The sequence below is a fragment of the Leptodactylus fuscus genome, chromosome 11 (assembly GCF_031893055.1).
Source record: "Leptodactylus fuscus isolate aLepFus1 chromosome 11, aLepFus1.hap2, whole genome shotgun sequence".
NCBI lineage: Eukaryota > Metazoa > Chordata > Amphibia > Anura > Leptodactylidae > Leptodactylus > Leptodactylus fuscus.
Window position 1 is genome coordinate 32020445 of NC_134275.1, and position 22882 is coordinate 32043326.

The 22882-nt window shown below is 42.1% G+C and overlaps 1 protein-coding gene across 3 annotated transcripts in view; it reads left to right on the forward strand.

Annotated features, from left to right (window-relative positions):
• MVB12B (multivesicular body subunit 12B) overlaps positions 1-22882 on the forward strand; it is a 76496-nt gene that overhangs the window by 30952 nt on the left and 22662 nt on the right. For all 3 annotated transcript variants that reach the window (XM_075260207.1, XM_075260205.1, XM_075260206.1), the window contains exons 5-7: positions 1421-1550; positions 2899-3027; positions 11980-12074. In XM_075260207.1, coding sequence (XP_075116308.1) covers positions 1421-1550; positions 2899-3027; positions 11980-12074 — 354 coding nt within the window. The remainder of the gene's footprint in view (positions 1-1420; positions 1551-2898; positions 3028-11979; positions 12075-22882) is intronic.

Genomic DNA, 22882 nt, shown 5'->3' on the forward strand with positions numbered 1-22882 from the left:
TGCTGGATTTCATAAAGTCTAATCTTTTTTTTTTTTTCGTATCGGGTCTGTAGAGTCAGGGGCCAGTTACTGACTTCGGCTTCAAAATAAAATAGATGAATTGGAGATGGTGGTTTGGCCTTCTGACTCCACAGCTCTGGTTCACATGAAAGATAAGCAGCCTTCACAGGTTTCAGTCGGAAGGGAAAAGTTTTTGGCAAAATGTTTTCAGGAAACAGCTGCTGATGGTGTATGGCCACCTTAAAAGGTTGTTCATGGCTTCAGAGTCAGTCAGAGATGAGTGGTATCCAATACCCAGCACTCAGCATGTTCAACAGTGCTGCGTGAAGGCTTCCTTTGCTACACAGGCCTTGTGACGCCTTGTTCTTTGCTCATATAGTCTGCTTGCAGCTTATTCCTATTCAATTGAATGAGCTTGAAAAGTAACACCAAGCAGATCTGATATACAATATGCAGCTTATGAGCTTGGTTAAGAAGCTTCAGCAAATGTCCAAACTCTGCAGTCTCTTAAAACAGCTGATCCGCAGGGTCCTGGTTGTTGAACCCTGGCTGACCTTCAATTGATCTATGATATGCCTGGAAGCCAGTCTATCATAATGTGTTGGACCATAAGTCTTAAAGTAAATAAAACACTGAATCTTCCTTTTTGTGACATTGTGTTAGAAATGGGTTGACAGTCTGCTAAACATTAGTTTCCCAATGCAGCTACAGGCCTTTTAGTCTATATTGGCCATTTTAGTTGCTTGAACTGGCCAGACATTTCCAATGATACCAGGTGAAGGAATTTCCTTTCACCGAAAGATTTCTCCTAAGAACAAAGCATCTACTGAAATTTCAGACAATGGCGATGTGTCATTGGTGAACTAAAGCGATCGTTTGTCAAATTTCATTCAATTAATTCTTGTTTTTATTGAAATTGTTTATTTTCAATAAGGGAGTTTGCCAGGATAAATGTTCCTTGTACACAGAACAGCCATGCCCCCCTGCTTTGGCATTTACTAATATGCTTGTATTACTTACAATCTGCCATTTCCCAGGTTCCAGCAGTGGCCATGTGACTTTCTCAAACATGATTTTGGGGCTTCTGCTGAATTTCTGTTTCCCAGACAGCCCTGCTCATCTGGCTGTGAGGGTAATAGTGATGTCACCTATTGGAAAGCTGCTGGAGCCAATGGCGGAGTTCTCTCTTCTGTGGCCTGCTCAACCCCTTGGCTTGTACACACTATAGAGAGCATTGCAGTTACAAGATAAGTGCAACATCAGTGAAGCCTCCTGTATGTGAGTGGGGTGGAGCTGAGCGTTGTTATGGGTTGGAGTTGAATGGGACTAGGAAGGGTAGCTGTGCAGTCTGTGTGTGGCCACAAAAGACCATTGCATTGACCAGTATTACAGGATTACTGTATCTACCTTTTTTCTACAGAGGAAGTTGCTTTTCGAAAAAAGCGCCTGTGCATTAAATTTATCCCAAGAGACTCCACGGAGGCGGCCATCTGTGACATCCGTATTCTCAGCCGCTCTAAACAGGCCCCACCTCAGTATACGTTTATAGGGTGAGTGAGACCAATGTTATTTTTGCTCATTATCTTTTAAAATGTTTGGAAAAAGTATCCCAAATAATTGAATATTTGTCACAATAAATCAGCGGTTTCTATTCCAAACCAATCTATCTGAATTAAGGCAGAGAGATGAAAAAGCTACAGTAATCGCACATTACTGAATGTGAGCACCTTTAAAGAGGATCTACAACTGCATCCTTCAATATTTACCACTCCATAGATTCCAGTGACGTTGGAATTTTTTCTCTAGCCCCCACCATCCCTGAATTATCAGTGATGAGATCCTATCACCATAACTCCACAGATAGGTTAGGGTCACCTGAATCAAGTGGCGTTTTCCTCTTGTGAATTGTTGCCTTCATTGCTGAGATCACCGATTTGTCAATATGCAGATTAGTTCTTTGAAGGAACAGGGGCAGTGCTATTGCTCCACAGAGGGAAACAGAGCTAATTTTGCGTAATGACAAAAACTGTGATCTCAGCAACTCCAATTCATGAGGAGAAACAAACTGTTAAATAAGGTGACTCTATCTGTGGGCTGGATTGATATTCATGGTTCTGGTGGCAGACTCCCTTTAAAGGGGATGCACAGGACTTGAAAACATGGCTGCTTTCACTTCTCAGGAAGTGACATCACATCCGTTGGTCACATAGCAACATCACATCTCCATCCCATTAAAATGTACCGACAGACATGATGCCACTTCCTAAGAAGAAGAAGGCATCCATGTTTTCGAAGTCCTGCACAGCCCCTTTGAGCATTCAATAAGCTAGTTAGGCTTTCTACTGTTAGGTGGGCTGTCCTCAATGCTCTGCTCCAGCTTAGGACGGCCCACCACCCATTGGAGAGCCTAATTAGCATATTGGATGCTGAAGTTAACAGAAATGATTGCTCAGGAACAGTGGGGGCTAGAGAAAAAAACTCCAACTGCACTGGAATCTATGAAAAGATGAAAAGAGCTGGAGGTGGGGAAAGGTCTCTTTTTAATTTAAAATGGTATTTCAGCTTCAGTATAGAAAGATCTGACATGACTTGTAATCTGGTGGACATTAGATCACTATAGTATGGACATTTAGGATTGATCCTGAAAGGGTTAAACCTACCCTGTTCTCCAGGACTGTTCTGTGTGTACTCAGGTCTCTTTAGATAAAGTCAGGATGTGTTTAAAGACCAGAGTAAGTCAGCTGTGACAAATATGCAATAACAAGGGCCAAACTGAAAGGGGCTAAATATTTGTACACAGCAGTATAGCCTTGAGAAAGGAAAGTCTACAAGTTTGCACATTAACTCTTAATTCACCTGCGTCACATCTGGCCTTTCATGGGCTTTTCTTTTGTACAGGGAGTTGAACAGTATGGGCATCTGGTACCGAATGGGAAGAGTTCCCCGGGCCCCAGAATCTCCACAACCTTCAACGCCTTCATCGCCATCCACAGTGGTCACGTCTGCATCTGCTCCAAACCTCCCAAGGTAATCGCCTCTTTCTCTACTGTTTGGCAATGAACCTGCTCCTTCATTCATAGAGAGGAAAATGGGGCCACATTTTGGGGATCAGTGACTGTCCCAGTGGTTGGACCTCCGTCAATACACAATTTGTGGAGTACATAGGTGGGATAATCTTACTTACTGTATCTGCAGGAATGTGGGGTGTGTCATTTTTTCCCTCCTAGAACCTCAAACCTGCTCTATGAAAAATGGTAGATGCCTGTATCTCTTGCTATTTTGATGGATACTTGACCAGGTTCTGAGGTGGCCATATACATAAGCACAAAATCTGCCGTTAATGCACCAATTTCTGTGCGATTGGCAATCTATCTTATGTGTATGTGGGGTGTGAAAAGTGTCACACTTGTCCTCAGGATATATGGGATATTGCAGCTCAGTTTCATTCACTTCAATAGGTACAACCTATGGACAGTTGTGGTGTGTTTCTGGAAGAACACAGCCATGTTTTTTGAATCTTGGACAACCCTACGGTTACAAAATAGCTAATATGTTAGTGAGATCTCACTGCTAGGACCGCCATCTATCACAAGAATGGATATCTCTTCTACCCCTGTATGAATGGAGCGGCTGGTCATGCTTGCACGGCCGCTTCATTCTGTGCGAGATAGCGGAGTACAGCACTCCGACATCTCCAGCAGTCCCATAGACAATGCTTGGAACTTCAGCCTGCTGCTCTATTCATTTGGGGGAATGGGTTGCCATGATTCAGAGTTTGTGTGAATAAGGGACTTAAGTTACCGCCAAGACATATCCTAAGAGTAGTCGATAAATTAAATTTTGCTAAGATAAATTGACCCCAGGGTCATGGCCTGTATGTGGACTGGGTACCAAACACCAGACCCTTTTCTCCTGGGTGGCTGGGCCCATGATGCTAGCCCATTCTGATATTTTGCTTTGGACCCCCTGTATGCAAGTGGAATGAGTCCTGTTTGCAAACCCTGGCTGTGTAGTTGGAGTCCGGGGCATTTTCTCGTCAAGTAGGAAAGAATTTTCAAAATAAAATGATTATTTTTAATTATATGATACTATTATTAATATTATATCATTAATTAGATGTATAGTTTGTTGCATTTCACTCGCTTTTTTCATGAATTAGAAGAGTTGTCACAGTATAATTTGGTGCCGATTTTGTGGCATGTTCCACTTCAAAATGAGCCCCAAATTCCACCCTGCATTCAATGAGTGGCAGAGGTTGATGCAGGTTGCTGAAAAAAATAAGCGTCCTGCTTATTTAGCTGCACGACCCACTTTGTGAGTCCGTCCGTTGATCAGCAATGTCGGGGTGAAAAGCGAAGAGGATTTTAGGCCGAAGTCCACCTCAAATTACTTTTTCACAATTCCACTGTGTGGTTGGAACCTTACTCCCTGTTTGACTATGGTGGTCGGGCTTTTGTAAAATAGAAGTTAGGCCGGTTTCACACGGAGTATTCTGGCTCGTGATTTGGTACGTAGACGCCGCGGGATCTTTTGCGGGCCGTATACGCTCCCATTGTTTTCAGTGGGAGCCGGTACCGTATACGCGACGCTATTTTGCGGCCGTGATTTTGAAAACAATGGGAGCGTATACGGCCCGCAAAAGATCCTGCGGCGTCTACGTTCCACATTACGAGCCAGAATACTCTGTGTGAACCCGGCCTTAGAGTTGGTTTGACCCACCAACTCTACAGCCCTAGTCAGCTATCTTTTTATCCCTGCCTTTACCTACTACTATAACCTCTATCTTACTGGGCATGCCATGGACCTTAGTATAAAAACAGACTATCTGACCATAGCTGTCAGTCAGACTAGTTGTCTCTTCATCTAACCAGTGCTGTAAAATGCCCGTTTTAGTTTTTACTCTACAAAATACTACCATGTGAAGGGGGGTAGGATGGGTGCAGTAATGGGAGATGAATATAGCACCATCTCATCCCGGTCTGTGCATGGCGTCATCCTGCACGGCTAAGGTTCCTACAATTTAAGCGTGTATAAAAAGACTCATTATTCATCATTGATCAGTTAACGCCAGCTCATAGCCTGGAAGTGAGACGCACTATTCTCTGCAGGATTCAATTGGCATCTCTTTCCTTCTCAAATAACCTGATTCATCTTGGACTTCATGTCTCGCCGCAGTTTATGGCTTTGCAGGGAAATTGAATCAGTTTTGTTTTACTCGGCAAATAAAACAAGCGTCAGAATAAAATGTATTGTAATCTGGTTGAGTTAAAACGCACCGTGTTCTGGCGAATAATTGAAAGTTCAATTAATGGCGTACGGTAAAACCTGTCTGTCTGTCTGCAGATGTATGACATAGCCTGGCGTGTCTGTAATGAGCGGCCGGCTCCTCTGACAAGATGTTTATGTCTCTCCCAAAGTTATCATGATTTTATGAGCTGCATGTGAGACAAATGCTCGCTGCCACTTATCATGTTTGAACAGTGCCGAATATTTACTGGCGCGCTGCGGCAAAGGCTTGTGGGTATATGAATTCCGGAATGGTGATCTATATTACAAGCTTTACAGCAGCATAAAGGAATTCGTGTTGGTATAGGTTTAGGATGTATACGTTCCACACTTAGAGGAAGGAGATATTCTTCAGTAGACTATATGGATAGTGTATCATAGAGCGCCCTCTTGTGAGGAGAATTTTTTAAAAGTAGAATTCCACAGTAACTCCTTGAGGACTGAGAAGATTTTGGGGTCAAGGGCTGATCTTTGGTTTGCTGCAGGAATCATAACTGTAACTTTACAAAAAAATAAAAATCTGTGGCTTCCTCCAATCTTTCTTACTAGAATTTTTTTTTTTTTTTTAAACGAAAAGTTTCTTTTTTTCAAGCAGTTCAATGGTGGAGTTTGAAAAAATTAGATATTACATTGTTTTTTTTATTATTTTTTATTTTTACGCCACTGTTGACTATGCAGTATGTGCATATGTATATACGAGTGTGTTCTATTTGTCATATCAAATAGCTGGGGAAACTTTAATTTATTTTTTAAAATAACTTTATTTGCCTTTTTAAAAAAAAAAAAAAAAAAATCTGAATGGCAGTATTATTTTGCTGTCAGGGTTGTGGAGTCAGTCTGAGTCAGATTTGGGCCAGTTTTGGGTGGAGTTAGAAAAAAGTTACTGACTGTGACTTAAAGATAAAATACTGTATTATTTCAGATTATATTACACATTTATCGATATTGTATTTTTTGTACAGTATACACGCGAGTATAAGCCGATTTTTTTCAGCACAGTTTTTGTGCTGAAAAAGTCCGCCTCGGCTTATACTCGAGTCAAGATGGGTGGCCGCTGGATTTTCAAACTGCAGAAGTACTTATGGTACTTCTGCTAGCAGACCCGGAATGCAGCCTCCGCTCCCTTGCTCTCTCTTCAGTGTCTGCCAATGAGTGCCTGTGAGCGTCTTCTGCTCTCCGCCGCGAAACATTTTTTTTTTTACCGGACACAAAGTCCTGCGTGTCTGACTTTGTGTTCAGTTGAAAAAAAAAAAAAAAAAAAACAGTTTCGCCACGGAGAGCAGAAGATGCTCACCAGCGGACACTTTTCAAACCCATGAATGGGTTTGAAAACTGCCTGCCGGTTTTCGTCTCCTGTCCAGTTTCTCGGGCAGGAAACGGAAACCTGCATAACGGAGATCGGGCGCTGGTGTGAACCCGCCTTCAAAGTAGAAAATTACTGTGAAACACATATACATAAGGTATCCCTGTGTCTGAAAGTGCCCGGTCCACTGAATACAGGATATCTGCAGTGCTCCTATTCCGCTGGGAAGGGGTTAATGGGAGCACTGCAGATCCCCTATAATCAGCCAGACTGAATTCCAAGTGGGGGGAAAAGAAACCTCAGTTCTCAAGCTCAGGGAAGGGGCAGACAGACAACCAAAAAACCTCCTCCCCTTCCCCAGCACCCAGCATCTACTGCACCCAAAAACTCAGTCCATTTTAATTTTTGAGATTTTCCAGTAGCTGCTGCATTCCCCCCTCCCCTCGGGTTATGCTTGAGTCAATAAGTTTTCCCAGTTTTTTTGGGTAAAATTAGGGGCCTCAGATTATATTCGGGTCGGCTTATACTCGAGTGTATACGGTAATTAAAGGGGTTGTTCAGGATTCTCAGCAACTCGTGGGGTAGACTGGTTGAGTGTACCGGTAAATGAAAAATAATGCCTACTTACCTGCCCCTTGTTGCCCCTTGCTGCCCCTTGTTGCCCCTGTTTTCCACTCCCAGTCCCTTTAAGTTTTGTGCTGGGACGGAACTTTGGGGTTTATGTCACCAGTGAGACTGGTCATTGCTCAGTGTTGCTGGTCCTGGGCAACCCCTTTAATTAGATACATAGTTTGTTACATATGTAACTTTATAAGTCAGTCATTAGTTTTTTTTGTGGATTAGAGGCTTTTTGCTACTTCTGGCTGGCCATGGCTATTATCCATTTATGAAAGAGTCAGAATCAGGCTGTGGAAAAATAAAGGAATCGGAGTCCGTGGTTTAGCCTTCCAACTCCACAACCCTGTGTTACTACCACTACAATGGAAATGTCTGTCTGGTCACGACCTCCGCTTGCAAAATCATTTGGTTCCTATCATAAGGGGTTGCCTGATTGAGACCACCCTTTTATTTGCTTCTTTATTCTCAGTATATGTCCTGACATTGTGATCTTTTTATTTGTTTGGAGTAGTTGGTATGTTGTTAATAACAGTACTCTATTACCAGGCCTTTGTCATTGGGTGTGTGGGAGGGTAATTATTGGGAAATTCTGCTTCTACCAGTCTCAAAACAAAGGTGACAAAGGTGCCCGTTTATGTTAGAAGGGGATACAGTTTTAGCGTAGTGAATAACCTTGACTAACATTTTTTCCAGGAACATAAAATCACTTTGCATTATTTTGTCAATGTCTATTGTATCATTATGGGTGTTTGTAGGACTAAAGAGACTTTCTAGGATTTTTTTGATGACCATTGAAGAGGATAGCTCATCAATATCTCATTGGTGGGGGGGTCAACACCCAACCCTCATACTAATCAGGACTGCTGGTGGGTTTGATATTGTGCAGCATATCGAGCCGAAAGCAGATTTCTCCATACATTGTATAGTAGCCAAGCCATGTTAATTGATTTTAAAATGAAAAAATTAGGTCCCAGAACAAATTTTTCCTTTCCACATCATATAATGCTTCCTGTTTCCCCCTGTCCCACAGTATAATGCTCCCCTTGCAATCTCCCAATATAGTGTTCCTCAATAGCCTTTCACACAGTATAATGCATTGATCCCCCATACAGTAAAATGCTCACCATTGGCCTCCCCCCTACCCCAAACAAACACGGTATAAGGCTTTCTGGTGGCCCCACACACATTATAATGTTCACCTGTGGCTCCCGCACAGTACAATGCTTACCAGTGGTCCCACACAGTACAATGCTTACCAGTGGTCCCACACAGTACAATGCTTACCAGTGGTCCCACACACAGTATAATGCTTCCCATTCGCCCCTTCTCACTGTATAATGATCCCCAGTGGCCTCACAAACATTATAATGCTCACCCGTGGCCCTCACACAGTACAATGCTTAACAGTGGCCCCTTCTCACTGTATAATGATCCCCAGTGGCCCCACACATAGTATAATGCTGCTCTCCACTTGTCTCTGGCTCTATGCTGCAGCCTTCACCATTGTATTCAACTTGATTTGCATTCTGAATACACGTATAGTTTACATTGACACACAAAGCCATCCTCTTCATGTAGCTATGTGAGCTGGACTGGTCTACTTTTTTCCTAAAGAGGTAGCATGCTAACAGGGCTAGTGGCAAATGGCACCCTAACTAATAAGTCTTGCCACCATTTCCAAAATCTTAGTGGTTACCATCTGGAGCCTTGCATTCAACTGCAGTAAAGTCACACGGCCACTATACCATGTACATCCTCTGCATCTGACTCCATATACACCTTGAGACCCCCTTTACGGTTCTCTTACTCTTAAAGCAAAATTGTCTGAACTCACTAATATACAGTTCCTCTGGCCACCCATGTCTCCTGGGACTGTACCGCATATGCATCAAGAAACTTGCTATGAGCCTCTCCGCCAAAAACAAGGCAGAAGCTGTCAATCAAATTGGATGTCTGTGGGGCAGCGTTGGGTGTGGTATTCAGCTAGAAGGAAGAGTCTGGGCCAGAACTCATCCAGGCTCTTACACATCCATGTTGTACTCGGGACTCCTTTGTGTATTCTGGAAATCATGGAGAAGTAGTCTGCAGTTATAAAGGGATGAGTGTGAATACTACGGGGTACTGGAGATTCTTTATTAACCATTTCACAGCTGACAGACTCCCTTTAACAATCTGTTGTGATAGGGGTGACACTAACAGTCTATGGTGCGAATTCCCCTGTGCGCTCTTGGAAGAAGTCTTCCGAATGTTCCTGTTGGCATTAAGTTTATTGTAATTGTTTCCGTCTCCACCTAATATGATGGAGTTTCTTATAATTACACGTATAGCGCGGGTGTTTGTGTCAGTTTGCTTCCTCCAAATGATGATTAATTGTAAAGACTGTAATGTGAATGGAGACATGTCCCAGATTATTTCCTGGGGGGAACTAGTCCTTATACTGCTATTTGATTTGCCATATGCTCATGCTCCATATGCAGATGTAAGCTCAGAGTCTGGAAAGCGCTTTTTCATCCAGCAGTCCAATAGCTTTTTCTTTATGCATTATGGAAGCCAGATGATATACGGATAGATTTTATTCCTCTTTGTTACAGACAGTTGTACGTTGCTAATGCTATGTTCTGTTTTTCTGACACCAAACTCCTTGTTCTTTTCTTAGATATAGTAATTGGCTAGAAGCCTGACTACCTGAAGCCACCACTAGGGGGATTGTTATTACTGCATGCTGGTTTATTATTGCTATACCTTATCTACAGCATGCTGTAAGCTCCAGACAGAAAGTACACAATGGCATCACCTGTCCAAGGGGCCAAAACAACGGACAGGCGGAGCGCTAAGCTAGCAGTTACATACAGAACCCAATGGACCACATTGGGGTCCATTGGGTGACCATTGTTGTAAAACTGAAACCAGAAGAATAAACCTTGCGAGCAGGACTTTTCCCTCCACCAATTTCAGGTGGACATTACAACAGAGTCTCACAAATGTGAATGTAGACTATGTCCCCTCTACTGATAGCGGTTTGAAGACAGACATTTTTTATTTACCCCCTTCCCACTCATCTGCTCATCTGATAACACTAATAGTGAAGCAAATAGTGTGCGAAGAACCTGAAGAGTGGTTTGCAGATGTCTTAGGCTGTATTCACACAGAGTAACGCCAGGCGTTTTTTGTGTGTTTTTTGCACTTAGCGCCGCGCTATTATGCAGTGGCGTTGCCTGGTGTTAACGCGGCGCTACATGGCATTAACGCGGCGCTAAGTGCAAAAAACGCACAAAAAACGCCTGGTGTTACTCTGTGTGAATACAGCCTAAGTGTGAAGGTGCTGTCTGTCTTTTGCATTCAGCATTTGGGACTGTGACTTCTTCCATGCTGGACTTGTTTTCCTCCCATCTGCTCATGGCTATTTTCATTAGAATGGAGTATATCTGAATCCTACTTACCCTTACGCTAGGTCTGCACTAGTGTCTGGCTCTTTGTTGTTTGGGTTCACCGACAGACTGGACCACTACAACAGCAGGTACACATGGAGCATGGCAGACCCCATTGACTATAATGGGTTGTGGTAGGTGTCTGTCATAGAAACTAACAGCAGGCGAGAAAAAAATCCTCCTTGTTGGACTTTTCACTCTGCCAAAAATAGCTATAACAGCATGTATGTATTTATATGCTAAATATTTATAATGTAGCAGATGTGTTTGTGTGTGTGTGTGTGTATATATATATATATATATATATATATATATATATACAGTATATGTGTGTTACTGTACTAGGATGGTACAGGAGCCGTGCCCACACCATCAGAAGCAAGTGTCAGCTGTAACATACCAGCTAGGTCTGATCCTGACTTTTTAAGCCAAGCCTTTTCCTGTTACAACTTTCTATGTCTGAGATATAAAGTAGCTTTCCATTGGTATCTCTGTAAATGACCATTACAATAAAACAAATGCATTATTTATCCCACATGGTAAACGATATAAACAAATGCCACAATTGCTCTATTTTACTTCATTCTGTCTGTTAACAAAAATGGAATACAATATCATTAAATCACTTCATCACTTCATGTATCCCCAGATGGGTACCAATAAAACAGTCCGTTGTCCTGCAAAAAACAAACCCTTATAGAGCCTAATGAAAATAAAAGGGTCTCAACATACAGCAAAACCAAAACAAATTTCTTTGAATGAATTAATGAATAAAAAAATGAAATTAGGTTTTATGTGTCCCAAAACGGTGACATTTAAAAATACAAATTGTCTTATAAAATGATAGATGAAGAGAACAGAAAAAAAAATTATCACGTACTTAAAGGATTTGCTCCCTTGTAGACACTTCTCCCCTATCTTGTCACATTGCCTGAGGAACTAAAAGTTCCCCTGAAGCCTCCTTGTGAATAGATCTTTGGCAGCCCCATTGAAGTGTATGAAGCGCTGGTCATACAAGGGCACAGGCACTTCAGGGGAACTTTCGGGTCCTAGTGATCACTCGGGGTCCCTCGGTTGGTCCTCCAGTAATCTGGCACTTATCCCCCTATCTTGGATAGGGAAAAAGTGTCTCTAATGGAATAACCCTTTAAGGTCCAAAAATTCTAGCCTCCTCTCAGTCATGTGAATATGCCCTAGGTGTTGGGGGGCATTTCTGTGCTTTCCTTTTGCTCTGGGGTGTGGATAAAATGTATTGGTGCTTTTATTTCCTGGTATTAAATGGACTTTCACATTTCTTACATTACTATGGGTGGTAACGGTCAAGCTATATACTTCTCGTTTCAGACATATATCCCTGACCCTTCCTGCCACATTTCGAGGTAGAAATAATACCCGGCCAGACTTTGAAAATCAGCAGTCCAACCTGTATGCAATATCAGGTAAGCCCATGCCGCCGGCACCACACATCTGGATACTACAAAGTGATATGTTGTCACCATTGTTACCTGCTTTGATGTATAGTTATTTTTTCAAAGTTTTTATAGATTGTGTTTTTGTATTTTACTTCATTTTATCAGATGAAATGAATCATGCAAATCTAAACCTACCCCTTTTTAATTCATTTTCGGAATCTCTCTTACATTTGTAGGGTCATACTGCTATGCACATGCCCATAGTGGCTAAGGCTACTCACCTCCTCCTCTTTGGTAGTCTGCTTTTCCTTGTAGCTCAGCTTAAAGGGAGTCTGTCAGCAGAACTCAGCATATCAACCCAGCCCCATATACAGGTTAGGGTCACCTGAATCAATTCCATTCGTGAATCCCTGCCTCCATCATTGGGATATTTCTAATTTTCATCAATATGCAAATGTGCTCTTTGGAGCAACAAGGACATTGTCAATCCTCCAAAGAGGTAAACGGCAAGGTCTTCGCTCCTCCAAGCAGCTTATTTGCATGTTGACAAAGATTCCGATATCTTGGCAGTGGAGTCGGTGGTTCTGAGTTCTGGTGACACACTCCCTTTTATTTCCGCCTGCAGCCAATTCTATTCTTCCCTCTTCTCTAGGAGCTCATCTATTTCCAAGCTCAGTTCTTCTCTTGGCTTTGCATAAGCTGAGGCTATGTCCTGTATATTAAACTGTCATTCATAGTACACGTGTCCAGCTGCTGCAGAACTTCATAACACAAGCACGTATTGCTGCACACTCTCATTCATGTGTTCTTTCTCATGCAGAACTTCACAACACATGCCTTTAGTGCAGCCAAACAGGCAAACTTTCTCCTACAACCATTATAATATGCAACCTTTCTGTTGAAAAACCCCATAACATGCACCATTTATTGTTACAGAACTTCATAACACGAGCCATTATTACTGTAGATGTAGAACCTTATTACACATTCCCTTACTGTGGCAGAACCTCATAACATGCGCTTACTGCTGCAGGACCTGTAAACATTATTGGTGTAGGACTGCGTAACATGCAACGTTGCAGAAATTCATGATCTGGCATGACATGTGACAACGTCATAACATGAGTCATTATTGCTGTCTCTAAGCACGAGCCCTTACTGTAGAATAATAGGCACGTTTCTGCTGCAGAACCTCTTAACTTGTGCCCTTATAGACGTGCCAGAAGCTCATAACAGGTGCCCTTCCTGCTGCAGAACCTCATAACAAGCAACCTTTCTGCTGCATAACCTCAGAGTATATGGCTTTGCTGCTTCAGAAGCAAATAGTGGAAATAGTGTGGAACTGTTTTGTAATCTAGGACATAAAATTGATTTGATGCTCTAGGAACATAGGGATAATATTGTTCCATGCGTTTACACAAAAAATTCTTGAAAAAAATAAAATAAAAATCACATTTCCTATTACATCTGTTTGATATTTAGACCATGGAGCGCCCCCTAGTGTACAAAGGATGATATTTCTAGTTTCTACTTCAGACTTTTTTTTCCCTTTTAGGCTGCAGTAGTAATGTAGATAACCATGGATGTTGCATATGCTCCTTAGTATTTCTATGAATGTCTCATCAGTCTGTAAATCTACTAAGGCCGCATGAACGCAGATGTGAACTAAGGTTCGGTTTCCATTAGGGGAGTCCGTTGGGGACCTCCCCAAAAGAAAACCTAATCCTTATAATAAAAAATAATTTTTTTTAAAAAAAAGCTGTTACATAAGGAAACCTGCGGACCCCATAGACTATAATGGGGTCCGTGTGATTTTCACTCACTTTCCGCATGAAAAATTCAGAGAGAAAATTGCTGCTTGCAGGACTTCTCAAGATGCTATACTTCATCACTCAGTGCCTGAGCAACAGGTTCTTTAAGTTCCAGAACTGAACTGTGCAAAAGTTTTTTATTTTTTTTACTTATCTGTTTTCCGTTCTAGGCTTTGCATGTTATCTGACTATGTCTTCTTGTCTGTTGCCTACCCACAGCTCTGAGTGACCTCCTCCTGCTCAGACCTAGCCTGTTTGACTATGTTTTTTATTTATTGCTCTTTGCAACTTCTATATATCAGCCATTGCAAACAGCAACTACTTTCAAGTTTGCAACCTGAAATTCTCCTGATCAGATATTTATGTCATAACATTTCCATAAATTACAAATTCTTGGACAACCCAGTTAAATAGGACCTGTCACTAGGTTTGAAAAGCCCAATGACCTATATCTGATCGGTGCTGTCACCCTGAGCATTATGGTGATTAACCAAATCCATTCCAAAGATATAACCCCTTTTAGAGTTGATGTAAATAGGGGCCAATTGGGTCGTAACAGTGCATGACATAAAGCACACAGAGACCCCGCCCAGAGCGGTACCACAGTCTTACTGCCCACTTGGCTAGTAGACCCTAATTTTCAACAACACTAAAAAGGCTTATATCTTTAGAATGGCTGAACTGATCTCTGTCAACAAAACAGTCAGGGTGACAGTGGCCTCACTCACATACATCGCTGGATCCTTACCAGCAACCTCTAAGGCTTCAGTTGATCTCACGTGAGCCTCATTGCTTCTGGTGGTTTGAGCACCGCACATTATGGAAAGGAGACCAGAAGCAGATAAAGCACTGGCCAACTGAATATGACATTTTTTCTTCTATACACACCTCAAATCCTGAATAACCTCTTTAGACATTTATGACCTGTCTAGAGAATAAACCATAAAAGTGTGATAGCTCAGAGTACCACATATCCAAGTATCAGGAGAACATGGTTGCCCTGCCATTTGACTTGAGATGTTGTCTTACATAGCTCTTTTCGCTCATGTTTGGCAAAAGTTGTAGATGGCCCCCTACCTAATAGACATTTATAGAATTTAATAATGCCCTAGTCTCCTGGAAACCCCTTTAATTTCAGAATTTTGACTCACAGTGGTAAGTCAACAATGTTTAATCCTGTAGGTTTCCTTATTGTGCCTGGTCTAAAGAAAATTGAGAATGGATTTGCTGAGTGAGCAGTTGGGCAAGTGTGAACCAGGGAGGTCACCGGCCTCATCTGTAATGGAGCAAATTTTGTTAGAGATTGATTTTATCAGTTCTCTGTTGAAAAGACAAATTGTCTGTCAGGATAAAGTATATATTTCATATATAGATGTGGTGCGAGTGGGGCGCATTGGCTCTATTGTGTTATTTGTAACCTGTTTGGAAGAGTAAATTTAATCTCATCTGGTTTGAGAAATGAATGGGGTTTACTTGCCTTGAAGGGTTGAAAAGCGAGATGATGGGCCTGACTAATTGGATAAAGGTAAGTGAGCAGATTGTCCTGCCGGGGCTGCTGAAGGGTGGTACTCGTGTTACTATGGAGGTCCATACATTTGTTCTCCAAATCAGTCAATCTACAGTGAACTTGTCATTACTCATTACCATTTATGGTGGAATGATGTTACCCTGAAACACGGTAATATCTGCACCTTATTGCGTTCGGTCCTCACATCATAGCCTTGGGTGAGGTTTACACATTGAGATATGTCTCCCAATCAGACCGTCCTGCTAATAACTCATTACTGGCCCTACTGTCGTTGAAGTTGCCTTCAGATATTTTGCTCAGATCGGGGAAATTCATTCCATTGTAGCAAATTAAATTCACCAAATTGTAGAGTTCTCAGATGTCACCTCTTATGTGTTCTAGTAGGGGATAAGCTCATCTTGCTCTATTATACTGTACAGTGAATTACTAAGGGGATACTAAATACTATGTGGTGTTCCGGTGAGTTGGGGTCAGTAACTTAAAGGTAAATCAATAATCAAAGATGATTGACCTCAAAACCTTCAGGTAATATATCCACCCAACTAGGACTCAGCAAGTAAATGATTCCAACATTTGAAAGGAGCACAATTTAGTTTGGTTTTCATCTGAACGTTGAAATTGATGTTGGCCTCTTCCATGCAGAATCTCTTGCTGCAGCCATTTCTTCACTGTAGTCCTAGTTTGGTGGTAGGAGAAGGAGGCCCACCTCAGATATATCCGACTTCTACTCCCTATGCCAGCTCAATGAACTTTTTTTCAGTTTAAGTGAAAGGAAGAAAAATGAAATTGAAACCGCCTGTAAACTTTAAAAAAAAAAAAAAAATCTAGATTTTACTTTTAGGCAAAATCGTCCAGTCCTACACCTAACTGTTTTAGACATTCTTCTTATGTTCAGTTTGTTCGTAAACTTCCACCTACAACTTAAAGAGGTATTCCAGGACTTAAATATTGATGAACTATCCTTATGGCAGGTCATCATCCTAATATGCTTTTGATAGGATCATCAGTATCATATTGGTGGGGTGACATCACTTACATTCAAGTGAATTACATTCAAGTGAATGGGGCTGAGCTGTATTTCAGAAGTCACATTCTGTTTGTGCAGAGATCTATGATTGACCAGAGGTTTTAGTTGCAATTATGGTTTCATACTTGACATTAGGTGGTAACATGGTGGCTCAGTGGTTAACACAGTTTCCTTGAAGCTCTGGGGTTCTGAGTTTGAATGACTAAGGGTAACTTCTCCCTGTAGTTTCTATGATCTCCCCAGTTAGGCAAGTTTCAGATGGCCATGTTTAGTCTAGGAAACATGCTGTATGTGATGGCCACATTTTCCAAAGCAAGCGAGATGAGCTCACCGTATCCTAGTGATGATCTCGTTCACCTCTAGCCTGACGTCACCTCTACTATCCAGTACTCACTGCATTATTTGAGTAAAGGACAGTAGCCTTGTGGCTGGACTTTAACTTGCAGCATCAGTGATCACTAGGATGATGTGAGCTCACTTCAGATGAACTCTATTTGCTTCAGGAAATGCAGCTATTTCAGCGGGCCATGTCACCTGGATGGCTATCTAAAACTGGCCTTAGGTTCCAGACACACAAATGTGTGCTAGCTGTATTTTTAATGGCTAGCACACTAACGGATTACTCCAGCCAGTCACGACCCCTTTTAACGTACCCATCCCCACCACCGTTCACTGTCGTCGCTGCTTCCACTTCAGCCCTCCAGGGGCCCCTGCACTGCACATTATGTCATCACGTTGCTAAATGTGTAGCGCACTGGGCCCATTGAAAGCTGAAGTGGGAAGCAAGGAGGCCGCGATCAGGAGCAGGGATTGAGAAGTGAATGTAGCAGCCAGGTTTTCCCTGGTTCTGCCGATCCTGCTCTACCACTCCCCAACTTTTAGGCTACAGGCCATATTAAGCCTGTGGCCTACACGCTGAGAACAAATATTTACCTGCCTGTTCTCTGGACCCTCCCGTTTCTTCCTGCTTCATGCGCACGTGATGTCATAACAGTGTGCCTGGAGCAGAGATATAGAATGGGACCCTGAAGTAGACAGGTAAGTAGTGAGCTAACATTGCCGTATGGGGGGCCAGTGAAGACGCCACGGTTTGGCCCCTCCATTGCTCCCCCCCCCCCCCCCCCATACAGTGGCCCTTTCCCTGACCTCCCCTATACAGTGGCCACTTCACTAGCTCCCCATACTGGACCAGTGATGCGTTTATTATATTGTTTGGGAGCAGTGATGGGGACATATAATTATTATTATTATTTTTTTTTTTTAATGGTCTATTCTTAGGATAAGCCTTAAGTACTTGATTGTTAAGGAGCCGGCACCCGGCCTGATCAGCTGTATGGAGCCACTTCCAGCACCCGCCCTGTATACATAATGAGGCTGGAAGAAGAAAGCGCCATCCATTGTATAGTGGCACCATCACTGCAGTCCAGTGGGAGCTGAGCTGCAGTGAAGGTGCTGGGCTACTATATAGTGGGTAGAGCTTTCTGCTTCCGATCCTGTATTGTGTACATGACAGGCGCCGGAAGCGGCTCTGTACAGCTGATCAAGTTGGGTGTCATTCCCGTACCGATCAGTAAAATGTCTGGACAACCCATTTTAAATAGGTTGTCCATAAATTGGAGTGACCCATGGGTCGCCCAGAGAGATGTAAAATTTAAAAAAAAAACTAAAAAAAACCCCCTCAAAACTTATTAACATTGTCTCCACCAGTAGCCATTTGGTCTTTTGCTGGGGCCTTATTGCTGGAAATCCTGCGTCCTATGTGAATGCTGAGGACAATCAGTTGGCTCAGGTGTAACTCTAGAGGGACCAGTGACATCACTTACATATGTCACTAGTCACCAGTAGCTGCTGAGGCCATTTATTGATCTCAGTGATCACATGAGGTGCAAGGCCAGCACAAGACTGAATGGACACTAGTGGCAGATAATGAAGTACCATAAGACATGAGACACACGTGATGTGGGACATAGGAATATGCTGGGTTTTTGTTTTTTTCCATTTAATTTAAACATCCCCCGCATAACACATGGGTTGCTCCAGTTCCTGAAAATCCCTTTAAAGGGGTTATCTACCTTTCTAATATTGATAACCTTTCCTTAGGATAGACTCAATGTTACATATAAAAGGGTTTGACAACCAGGACCCCTGCAGATCAGCTTTTCCAGGAGAGTACAGGTAATGTTAACATTTCTAGACCCCATGCTGCTTGCTTGTCACACAGGGTGTAGCAGTGGGTATAGGTACTGCAGTGGTGCACGGGTGTTCATGCCTCCTGATCTGTTATTACCTGTAGCTGCGCTGTTTCCGTACAGCTGATCAGCATGGGTATCCTAAGGGTAGACAATCAGTATTAGAAAAGTGGATAAACCATTTAATATACCAGAGGCATAAATTATATTATGGGCACTCTAGTAGTAGGGTGGGCACCTAGAATCAATTCCACTAGTGGGCGCTAGACATCCCAGTCCGACACTGTTTAACAGCATGCAATGGGCACTTGTACCACAGAACAGTTTTCTCAGATTCTGGAATTTGTTGCACCTGTTGACGCTTCTGTTTATGTAACAGACATTTACATGGCTTACAAAAGGTTAATGTGAGCATCCATGCCATTGTTAGCGGATTGGCACACACCAGATTGCTTCAACAGATTTTGATGCCCAAAATTGTTTTGCATTTCAGCATCCGCCGCAGCGGCTCAACAACAATGAATGTGTACTTCCCACGTCCTCTTGGAAATCCTTAATACGCCGTCTGCATCTGCTTTTAATTTACTCCTAATAATTGAAAGATGCAGCCGAGTTTTCCAATTAAAGCTCCGCTCTCTGCTGTTTGTGAACGCTCCTCCATATCGCTGATTGCAAACTGACAGGTGAACTTGCCCATGAATTAAACATGAAGCCGACGCGCGGCGTCCGCGCTAAAACCTGTGCCATCATGGAGAATTTTAAATACAGGATGTCATTTGCATAATATTAATTTCTTTATCAAGTGTTCTCCTGTATTCAAAGCTAAAATCGCTCTGACAAGCCGCAGAAAATGGCTTTTCCCCCCTTTCCTTTTTTTTTTGTTTCGCAAGGATTTATTGCTTGTATAATTCCAGATCCTTAATAATATAATATGAACGGCTCTCAGATTTCTATAGAAGGCTTGTTAATTGTTCCAGATGGCACTTGCTGATTATGCAAAATTATTATATTTTTTTTTTTTATTCCTCTGGAGATATTTTGGACCAAATTAATTTTTTTTTTCTTTAGATATTTTTTCTCTCTGTATCAACGTTGAGTTTAATCTTTTCTTACATTTGTCTGGGTTGTGTTTCCTTGTTCCATTTTCTCTTGCTGACAAAGAAGGATTAAACCCATTTTTCCCCTTTTGTGTATCAGTACAATGACTCGCGCTATACGACGAGTTCACATCATTTTTTTTTTTTTTGTATAAAAGTCGAATTCTGTTTAATTTACTGGACAAGAGAACGGGAAACAGAGCAAAGAAAGAGTCTCTGTTCTATGAAACGGCAGTCCAGCCAGCCAGAGAAGAAGGGCTAGAAAGCCAGATGGCATCTACGCACATTGGAGGCAGCCATTTTGAAAGGAGGACTAATAGACATGATGGTGCATTCTGGTAACATTTACCCATAGCAACCCTTTGTGGTGTAAGTTTAGTGTGAACTATCGTGATACATACAGTCGTGTATATTCACTCACCTAAATCCGTGCATACCAAGACTGTGATAGGCCGCTACATTGGATAACACTTCTGTGATGTCATAGTGGGTTTTTAAAAAAGTTTCAAATAAACATGGATTTTATTAAAGCAATACTAAAGCTAGAAATGAAGGATAAATAAGTAGCGCTCACAGTTTTTCAGTCTCCAGGATTTCCTGCATAACCCTGCAGGGAAAAAGATCTATATATCTGCTCGATCGAACACAGAAGACCAGCTGACCGGGTGGGCAAAGGGGAGGGCTTAGTAATATTTTTGTCCTACTAGCGGATAAGGCACAAAAGGTAGCCAGTTGTCTTACACCTAGACACAGGAGCGTGAAGACGAAGTGGGGGTGCTGGCAGAGCATCTGGGGCACACAGAATATTTATGTAATCTCTGTTTTATCTGTAATATTAGACAAAATAAGTAAGGGAAAGTAAGAGATGAAGGCAGGATTTGAGGAAGGGGGGGCATCTGGGCCCCTAGCCGATTAGCTGCAGCCATTTCAGTACTTACCAAGTACAGCGCCATACTTTTGTACAGCGACTGTGCTTGGTATCACATCTGAACCCATTCTCTTAAATGGGACTGAACTGTGATCAGGCCATGTGACATCACAAGCAGCTGATCCCCAGAGGTTCTGAGTATCGGACCCCTGTGAATCTTTAGAGCATAACCTGTCCTGAGGATAGGTCATCCAATGAAAAATCCCAGATTACAGCTGATTAATAGGACACCCATTCAGGCTGAGGCCCCACGTTGAAAAATTTATTTATTTGAGGAAGCTCTTAGTGAACTGCCCGCGTGGGTTTGACACCGAGAGAAGATAGGACATGTCGCTTCTTTTCTCCGCTAGCAGCAGCCCGCCGCTAGCAGAGAAAAGAAGCCTGGCGGTCTGCATAGACCACCATTGTAAAGGGGAGGTTTTTGACGCGAAATCCGCTGTCAAAAACCTCCCCTTTGCTCACGTGTGAACGAGCCCTTATAGTTCTTCATTCTGCTGAATCCACTCCTATCTTTGGCTCAAAAAACCGCAGCAAAATTTGTAACTAAAAAAGCAGCTTTTCTGTAACGTGGGGCCTCAGTCTTAATGTTTAGTTTTTTTGTAGTTTATTGTTGAAGAAATTGTTATTTCTGTGGCCACCAAGTTGCAACTCCATTGTTGTCTTGTGGGTGTTATTGAGTCTCCCCACCTCATCCTGAAAGAGAAACCTGGCTTGTCCCTGCAAGTCTTCTGTAAAATATTTCTACATTGTGGTTTTAGTGATGACAATGATATGGGTCTATCCTGTCTTGGACACTTCTTCCAAGATGACACACCTGTATACATGAATATTCACACTTTCTATAGTGAGCTGTCATCATCTTCTCATTTCTAGCAGATAGTCTTAAGAAGCATTGAGTGTGTAATTACTATAGAAGAAGAATGTCTTATTAGATATACGTGTAGGTAGGAGAACGTCTACATCAACATATCACTGGAGGGCCTCTGAAATGTTCAGGAGAATGATGGTGCACACTATAATTTGGATCACTTGGTTCACACCTCCTATAATAGGCTATAATGTTCCTCTGAAATTACTCCTTAGCTGTCAGTGATGATATGTCCGAGGCTTAAATAAATCTGGGAGGATATGTCAAACATCTATGCAAGTTTTCACCTATCATTAACCTTACCACTTATTTTACTCCTGTTATGCATATCCAAAAATGAGATCTGTCAAGATCTAAAGGCGTCTAAAAACACCTCGACCACATTGGCTCTGATTCTTTGGTTTTATACACATGACCATTGTAGTGTGTGGATCCATGGTGAGCTGAATGGATGGCACAAGATGATATCTCTATATTGCCCGTGTTTTTTTTAACTAGATGGACTAGATGGCTCTAAACTCAGGCAGGAATAGGACCTTCACCGTGTTTTGCAGCTTGGTCCTACAGTCTTCCCCACATGTCTGTAAAAACTATGGATGTGTATAGGGCCATAGAAATGAATAGACTCGAAATTAGGGATAATATATGGCAAAACACTATGGTCATGTGCATGAAGCCTTAGACTTTTGTCACGTTCATTGACCTTAGTTGGTTACATGGAAACTTAAAATATTGGAATCAGAACAAACTTAGACTTATATTCTTCCCATTTACAACCTTAGGGATAGATAGTTCATCTCCAATTTTCAGATATTTACTTACTCTTGATTTTCTAACTGTTTTTCTGTAAGATAATATCAGATTGTACGCCTAGTTCTTGCTTAGTTTCTTATTTAAAACACTTCCCCTTCTGTATCATCATTAAATGGGTTTTCTGATGTTATAGTATTGGAGACCAATCTTTAGGTTAGGTCATCAACATCAGACGGGTGGTGGTTCGACACCCAAGACTCCCGAGGATCACCTTTTTGTAGAAACTGTGGCCTGTTCATTGAATATGAAGCATAGTGCATGAGCTGTTCTTAGCATTGCAGCTCAGCCCCATTTATTTGAATTTAAAGAGTGGCTCAGTCTCTGGAATATGGCTTACCCATGGGATACGTGTTGATCTACAGTGTTCACCCTAATATGAATCTCTCATGTAATATCATTAAAAATAGAGATTCAGAGCTGTAAAGTCTCACCTGTGTCACAACTACGTAGACTAATGGGTGACTTCTGGCAGACTTGTTCTTTAGTAACCATCCTGTACACTCAAATCCTCACTCATGGGCCTGGTCTACTGCCATCAGAAAAGACTAGTGAATATTCCATCCAAATAAGTGAG